The sequence below is a fragment of the Trachymyrmex septentrionalis genome, unplaced genomic scaffold (genome assembly GCF_001594115.1).
Source record: "Trachymyrmex septentrionalis isolate Tsep2-gDNA-1 unplaced genomic scaffold, Tsep1.0 scaffold182, whole genome shotgun sequence".
NCBI lineage: Eukaryota > Metazoa > Arthropoda > Insecta > Hymenoptera > Formicidae > Trachymyrmex > Trachymyrmex septentrionalis.
The window spans coordinates 80567-89470 of record NW_017304990.1 but is presented as its reverse complement, the minus strand read 5'-3'; the positions used below and the strand labels follow the sequence as shown (position 1 = coordinate 89470).

Below are 8904 nucleotides of genomic sequence, written 5' to 3'. Positions count from 1 at the left end.
TCCTTTTTTTCTTTGCTATCCTAGAATTAATTGACAGGTGAGATATACTTTTTTTTTCTCGTTACGGTGTGCATCATTTACCGTATTTTTTCTTGTTTGATGTGTTTGTTGAATAATATGGATATTTATGCATACAGTAACACTCGTTGAACATGGATCTCAATATCTGTATATATGCCAGGCGAACTTCTAAGTGCTATTTTCTATTATCGTGCCTCGAGACGTCCAATAGCCAATAGTCAATTTAAATATGCCGGGTAAGATACCAAGGCTCCTTCACCTTCTTACTGCCATCGCCATAATTATTCCATTGCAATCGAGCGGACAATCGACAATGAAACGATACACAGTCTTTACGGCGATAACGTGAACCGACGCGAGTTGAATATACTTGATGAAGTATATACAAATATACTTGATTTTGGCATCGGAGCTCTAAACTTTTTGCAAGGTCAACATTATATGAACCAGGAAGTACCGGATATGGTTCCGCAATTTGGAGCAGTGTACGATTTCGTGGTAATAGGTGCCGGAACGACCGGTGCCACGATAGCTGCGAAGTTAAGTGAGATTCATCAGGTTGAAGTGTTATTGATCGAAGCTGGATCTAAAGAGAATTTTCTTATGGAGATCCCGCTTCTCGTTCTCATGTTGCAGCTAAGCAACGATATCAATTGGAAGTATCAAACCAAATCGTCCAACAAATATTGTCTTGGCATGGAAGGCAACAGATGTAACTGGCTTAGAGGCAAAGTAATGGACAGTAGCAGCATGCTAAACTACATGATCGCAACCAGCGCCGAAGATTACGATCGATGGGCTAAGATGGGGAACGAAGGTTGGGCTTACAAGGATGTCCTCAAATACTTTAAAAAATTGGAGACAATCGATATCCCAGAGCTGCAATCTGACACTATTTATCACGGAATTAAGGGACCGTTACATATCTCTTATCCGTTATTCCATACGCTATTGGCAAAAGCTTTCTTAGACGCAAAGAGCTGGGATACCCGCTGTTAGATTATAACGGGAAGAATATAATAGGATTTTCGTATGTGCAGGCCACAACGATAAATCGCATCCGCATGAGCAGCAACAGAGTCTATTTACACCTAGCAAGAAATCGCCAGAATTTTCATGCGGCACGCGAAAGCAGGATGAAAAAAGTATTGATTGATCGTCATACAAATCGGGCGATTGGCGTGAAATTTATCAAACATCGTCGAATTATTAACGTGTTTGCGAGCAAAGAGGTAATTTTATGCGCGGGTGCCATCGGATCATCACAATTACTGATGTTGTCTGGCATCAGATTGGCCAAACATCTTAGTGAGCTTGGCATAAACGTCATCCGGGATTTGCCGGTTGATGAAAATTTGATGACGTAGCTTTTGGTGAGCTAACGTGGACAGTAGATGATCCAGTAAGTCTTCAACCAGCTGATGTGATAAATCCCATTTATCCGTATATGAGAGATTTTTTTATGAAGCAATCGGGATCAATAACGACTAGAGTGCGAAATCCTCGCTTTCATTGACATCAAGTATTCAGTGAAACTCCACGGTTTACCGGACATTGAACTGCTATTTGTGATGGTGGATTTAAAGGAGATATGATTCTATCGACTGTAATGGGTTTAAATAATCGAATGTGTGTGTGTGTGTGTGTGCGTCAAATATGGAACAAAGCAACACTTATCGCTGGATTGTACTATTGATATTATTGAGATCAAAAAGTCGTGGACGGATAAGATTATTGGCCAATGACATTAACGTTAAAATTGAGATCGTGTCAAATTATTTCGACAATCCAGAAGATGTCAAGACAATGATTGATGGGTATTGAAATTGCAATAAGTGTCGGTCGAACGAAAGTAATGAAACGGTTTGGTTCACGATTATTAAACGATACGTTTCCTAGATGTCAAAACTACGAGTATGATTCTTATGATTATTGGGAATGCGCAATGAGGCATCTCTTACTATCTGTCATTATACTGGCACTTGCAAAATAAGACCAAAAGGAGATCCGACTGCTGTCGTCGATTACCTAGATTAAAGATATTATTAAAAGATAGAAAGTACTTGTTTTTAAATATATAATAAAGATCAGAATTGCCACACATTTTTCATCCTAAAATTTCATAATTTTCTCTGACTTTCAGACAAAATTTAATGATTTTTCCTTATGCTTTCAATAATATTTTGAAATTTTATATAGTTTCGTACTGATTTGGAAACTGTCAAATATTTTGCTGAAAGAGCAATTTAATATAGCAAATTACTATTAATGTTGCTGACATTATTTGCATTTAATTGCTAAGATGATAGTATTTCAAAATTGCATATATAAGTAATGTGAAAAAGTAAGTAAAATACGTAAATAAATAAAATTCTTGACTTTTAATAATATAATGTATGTATGCACATAAAACTTATTTAAAGTAAAGAATTTTCTGAAAAATTTTGCAAAATTTCCTGACTTTCCAGATTTTTCAATTTTCCGATTTCTAGTTTTATGGCAACTTTGAATAGTGCTATATGATGCATAGTATGTGCTCATACACACACACACACACACACACATTACGGCAATTGATTTTCACACATAGTACATACATAAATATTTATGTCGTTTACGACTGTTATATATAATGCAAGAATACATTAAAAATTTTTGCATTGTTATTCATATCATTCTCTGTAGCGATTATCTGGAGACATTGGTAGTGTCTCGGCGCTAAGCTTCGCGCAACGACACTGCCGTGGCTACTTTACGCAAGCCGGCGAGTTGTGCCAGATCAAGATTATCGGATCTGAGAATAAGGGCTGAATCGATCAAGTTTCTAATTTACTTTTTAAAAAAAATATCACATGCTTCTAGAAAATTCGATATTTTTTTTTATTACTTTGAATACTGTTTTTCAGGATTGGAATTGTGGTATATAAATTCACACGGAGTTATTTTCAACATTAAGATCGTTTTACCGCTTAAAAAACTTATAGTTTGTTTCAAAGATAAATATCAATGCAACTTTTAACTTTATGATATAAATGAATAAAACATTTTGAAGATATCCACAATATAAATAAGCTCTTTGCTTCCTTTTCTTTCTTTTTACGATTGTCTACTTTTTGCTTCTTACTCAGTTTTTTTGTTTTCTATCACCCGAAATAAAAATTGACCAACTTTGGAATAGACAAAAATACGTAATAAGAAACGCGCAACGTTAGACTTTAAGCTCGTAAAGAAACCTTTCTTATGTTTATTTATTCGAATATATAATCTTAAATAAAACATAATATTTATTAATACATAATAATGAAAATGCTTAATAAAGCATCACAAATAAATACTATATTTTATTGACGCGATATATTTTTATCTCATCGAACAATTCTTAGTTAAAATTAATCGAAATAATGCCTCGAATCTGCAGGATTGTGATCAAAGCCAAAGTTTCTCGATAAAACTAAAGGTGTCCTGGTAGAAATATTCACGCCACGATACTTTGCCACTACTTTGTCATGCCATAACCGCTTGAAAAAAATTTGAAATGGCACTAAGACAACCAATTGTGGACCTGATATGGAAATGGTATTCACAGTAAAATTTATTAAAAAATCTGACGTGGCTCATGACAGACTCAAGCTCGCGCCTCATATGGAAATCACTTGATATTCTGACAGATTTCCTAAACTGAATAGTCGTAAACTTTAATGATTAATATCTTAGGGTGCAGTCGCCACAAGTTGCGTCAATCAATCAAATTGCATCAAGTACTATGTGTTATTCTAGTTGAAACGGTTTAATTGACTGACGCAAGTTACCTACAATAGAATCGTAAGCGACAAGCCATAAGAAATTAACCAATCATAGATTATTCTTCTCACTTAACTGTGATTGGCCATTTTCTTATGGCTTACGACTTGCGACTCTATTAGAACGAGTATTATGCAAGTTATGTAACGACATTTCCAGGCTGGCAGGTCAGTGACTGATAGTGACTCAGTGACTGATTTTTATGTCAAAAGTCAGTCAAGTCTCTGCTATCTTATATTTAAGTATCTTCAAACCTACTAATGCCTACATAATTGTTTTTCTTACTCACATTTGCGTTTTTTCTTTTTTACTAGGTTTTAATTTTTTTAATACATTATCCTCACCTGAAATCCCAGTAAAGTTCCTTTCGAATAGCCGGGAGTTTATGTTTGCGTGAATATACATTGCCACGTGCATTACCGAGCCACACGTCATATCCTGCATCCGCCAGAACAAAAGCTAAAATTTCAAAAGATATAATATTTTTATTAAAACGAATACAAACGCTGGAACGCGAATGAAGTTGAAGATAAAATTTTTCTCAATTTTTAATTGGTAATTATATGATTTTATTTTATTTTAAAATAATATAGTCAAATATATTTTTCTTTAAAATCTGAAGATACATGTAAAAAAAGCTATGTTATAGCACAAAAAAAACTTGAAATAGTAAAACGTAAACGAATTAGTCAATTGCTAGGGCCTCAGCACAAAGATGGTCGTAACTGAGTCATAAGTCGTGTTATAGATCAATGAATAATGTTTGATCAATTTACAATTACAACTTATGTTCCATTACTCAGTTACAGTTATTTTTGTGCTTAGGCTCTAAAAGAATACGTAACGTAAGCAGTAAATTCAAAATGTTAATTTGCTTACTGATTGTCTTGTTGCTCAAATTTTTTGTGTGCCATAACTTTTAGACGAGTACACTTCTGTTTAGGAATTGCTAAAAATGCGATTTCATTACCTAAACCTTTCTCCGGTCCGGAAATGATAAAACACGCCGAACTGCACAAAAGGCCGTGCATCACGAATGCCACAGGTTTTTGCACTTGCGAGTTGTTGAAATTAGTTCGTCCTGTTATCCGATGCAATTTCAAAATGTAACCGTCAGAGGTGATCACCTCGTGCACTTCTCCATTGTAGCCGTACTTTTTCACTAGATCTAGCTGTTCAATAAAATAAGTTTCTGATATACCAATAGGTTAATTAATATCAAAAGATTGATAAAAAAAATTAAGGAATGCCATCATCAAAACAATAAAAATAATTTACATTCGTTAGATTTATTATGTCATAAATAATATATTATAAATAATTATTTGTTATAAATAGCAATATATATATATATAAATATTTGTTAGAATTGTTTGATACAGAAATGTAAATAATTTAACGAGAAGCTCTTAGAAGTGAATAAATTAATATATTATTTTTGTATTAAACTGATAGATTTTTTTTAAATATTTGTAATTGTATTAATGATCTCTGAACAATACAAAGTTATTTTCAAAAAGTTATCTCGTTTCAACTTTTAATCGATAGAATTTATATCTGCGCATATTCTTTTTTTTTTAATTTACTTTTAATTTCGATAACTGCACTTACAGCGGTAAGCGATGCATCTGCGTGTACGGTTGCCAAAAATTGCGGATCGTTGAATTCTTTGATCGCTGGTATTTTGTCTATTGGCAGGACATTGGGCAGCTGATCCATTGAAAAGTACGACGTTGCTCTAGCGGATGCCAGAATCGAGAGGAGAAGGATCGGTAGCGGCATTATTGTTACTTGATGAAATCGTTATGCAAAAATCGATTGGTTTGAATTATACTATGCGCGATTTTCTTCCCGAATGTGCAATGTATATATAAACGACGCTGCTTATTTACTGAAAATGCCACTTGACATGAAGTGTTTGCTATTTTATGCGATCATATCAATACTCTATCGTAATCTATCCGTTATAATTTCTGATTTGACAATACGATTGGTGCATTAATAAGCTGTGTGATTAAAGTGTTCGAAAAAAAAAAGAATTTTATCGACTGTTGTCAAATGGATTGATTGTTTACCCATAAAATGATACATCGCTTTTTTAAGTTTTTGCGCACAGTTGCAGATCTTTTTCCGCTTTGGAAGAAACAAAAGAACTGATTGTAATCAGTCACTGATAAAATGCAGGTCGACAAGAAAATCTCTTATAATTCATGATTTGAAAATTGATTTCACAAATTCTCCATCTCGTAAAGATTATTCCTCTTTATATCATTAATTGATTCTTGTGTGTATAATTTTATTTATTTTAATTTAATCGTTGACAGATATTCATAGATCGGATTCATGGATTTTATATTTAAGATCTGAAACATTTAAAATGTCATGAATCAATAAAATAGACGTATTAAGAAATAGACGTATTACTTAAAACAGTCTTAAAACACAAGAATGAATTATGAATACCACTCATTGACTTCTTATTACTATCATAATGTATAAGTTTAATTCTTTCACTTTATTAATTTATTAATTGATCTTTGATGTTACAAAATTTATAGATAATTTATTTTATGGATAATTTTTATAAATTACAAAATTTCTTATTTTATTATTGAAATATATCATATGAGTAAGATAACGTAAAGATAATGTAATAATGAGTGATAAATAAAAATACTAAACGAGTAAAAAATAAATAATACGACAGAAGGAAAATTTATAGGGATGAGTGTAAGATAATAATGTAAGATATATGTTTGTTAATTTAAACATCGACAAAATATTTCAAATTGATAAAATATTTTATGAAAATGCGAATATATTAACAAAAGAGTGATAACTTATACTGGTATATATCGAATAAATTCAGCTTGAGATAAAATAACTCTGTTGATAAGAAAGACATATTCCTGATCAAATTCCATAAATTAATTACCGCAGGAATTTGAAAGAATGCCGGCACTTCATTGCGAAGACTTCTTCTTCATTCTATCGATTACGTGATCATATACAAGCTTCTTCACATCTTTAGCCCACATGTAGTCCAAATGATTAAATTTCTTATCCGCAATTAAAGTTTTACCGGACGGATTACCCAACTCCTTATATAATTTTTTCACATCCTACGAAAAAATCACAATAAAGCTAAACTGTTCGCAGAAATGTTACACTACAATTTTATTTGACGCTTGATCTTTGGTTTCAATCACGTGACTACAATGACTACATTTTAATTAGTATTTATAGTGTATTGCGATTTTATTGAAGAACTTAACTGAACCTAGTTTTGAATGAAATAGATAAATGCAACGTCACTAGGATCTGTATTCATAGTCATATAGATCGATTTACGATTAATCCTCATTTCAGACGAATTAGATTTGAACCAAAGTGTTTGAACCAATCAAATTTGTTAGATCATGGTTTGAGAAGCATTTTTCAAATGAAAGACTGATTTAAATCTAGCTCAAATTGGAACTCAGGGTCTCTATTCTTGAAAAGAAACTTATAAGAAAGATTAGGGAAATACTATAATATACATTATGTATACTGTAGTGTATGCCTGTAGTGTTTCGTATATCTTCTTTTGACGAATAGAGGCCCAGGTTGATCGATTATTGATTTTTTCAATTGATTTTATCATAATTGAGCATTAACGGGGATCATACTGTATAATCACTTTGACGTTTAAATCCAGCGTGAAATGAAAATATATTTTAATTTTCTTGACAAATGTCAATACAAAGATATTCGATACGAACAAATTAAACACTAAAAACAATTATTCATTTGATTAAATTAATTTAGTTTGTTTTTTATTTTTTTTTCGATGAAATGTGTGTTTAAGTCAAGCATATATTTAATTTAAATATATACATTCTCCAATGAAAGACGTAAAGACAATTAAATTAATTTAGTCAAATAAACAATTTTTTCAAAAAAAAAAAAAAAATACGAACCTTGACATTGGCTAACCAATCATTTTTCACTATAATATAAATAGACCGGGACTTTGATCTTGCTTAAATCATAATTCGGTGGATTGGGTAAACCGTATACATTTATGTTGCCTAATATTCCGTAGTCAAATTTTTTGAATTTATTAGGTAACAGCGATCCTGTTGACAAATTTACTATTGTTATTACAAGAAACGTGTTTAAGAAATTTTAATATAATGAATATTACGATAGATATACTATATATCTTTATACATAATATGTATTATATTAGCGAGAGAGTTTTATCGCTTTTATTTCTCTGCACTAGTATGCGTTAAAAGTATACATAAAAATATTTAATGATAAAAACATAATATAAATTGCTTGAACGATGAAATATTATCACATATTAGCAAAATGTATATTTAATATTTTATCGCTCAAAGCACTTACACTATGCTATTGCACTTAAGTATCTTTATATCTATAATATACACCACTTTTTCACGTAACACAATAGCGCTTGCAAAGTGTTTTGGGAGCGCTCTTGCGACTGCACCTCCCAAAACTGCTGTCAATTATGCACTTTCATTGCGTGTGAATAACTCGGCCGATCTCAAGTCACACTGATCAAAAAATAATTATGCATTTATTACTGCATTTATCTTGCGCTGATTATATGCGCTTTTAAAAGCTGCTAGAATCATGCACTTGCCCTTTTTAAGCGCTTTATAAACATTGCTGTGCTACGTAGGATGTACAGCAATTTTTATGACACTCTGATCGAACCAGTGTCTACTAAATTTATTATTATGATAAATGATAAGGAATAAACGTTTACCGGAATTGATGAGTTGCCCGTAGTGGATAATTTGCTTCGTGGATACACTATCAGGAAACTGTGCTAAGATAATTGGTAGAAGAGCCTGGAAATAGTAAAATATAAATTATAACTATATATATAAGATGCTTCCACAACCTACACAATAAGTCGGGTTGCCTGTCTGCCCATGGATATCCACGAAGCAAATGGGCAGGGATATGCTTTACTGGTAATGCAGAATAAGATTAGTCCGGCAGGGAATGAGAAGAAAAATTGAATTTTACATATTGATATAATGTAAAGATCAATAATAAGATATA

At 32.1% G+C, this 8904-nt stretch overlaps 2 protein-coding genes across 2 annotated transcripts in view; both read right to left on the bottom strand.

The window, feature by feature from the left end:
- LOC108746614 (lipase 3-like) overlaps nucleotides 1-5623 on the bottom strand; it is a 10721-nt gene extending 5098 nt beyond the window's left edge. Inside the window, exons 1-3 of the mRNA XM_018483492.1 lie at nucleotides 5434-5623; nucleotides 4793-4994; nucleotides 4167-4281 (exon numbers count right to left, since the gene is read on the bottom strand). Coding sequence (XP_018338994.1) covers nucleotides 4167-4281; nucleotides 4793-4994; nucleotides 5434-5604 — 488 coding nt within the window. The 5' untranslated portion in view covers nucleotides 5605-5623. The remainder of the gene's footprint in view (nucleotides 1-4166; nucleotides 4282-4792; nucleotides 4995-5433) is intronic.
- A 485-nt stretch (nucleotides 5624-6108) lies between these two features.
- The window catches only part of LOC108746615 (lipase 3-like), a 6021-nt gene continuing 3225 nt past the window's right edge, over nucleotides 6109-8904 (bottom strand). The window contains 5 exon segments of the mRNA XM_018483493.1: nucleotides 6109-6185; nucleotides 6758-6944; nucleotides 7782-7808; nucleotides 7810-7940; nucleotides 8603-8687. Coding sequence (XP_018338995.1) covers nucleotides 6786-6944; nucleotides 7782-7808; nucleotides 7810-7940; nucleotides 8603-8687 — 402 coding nt within the window. The 3' untranslated portion in view covers nucleotides 6109-6185; nucleotides 6758-6785.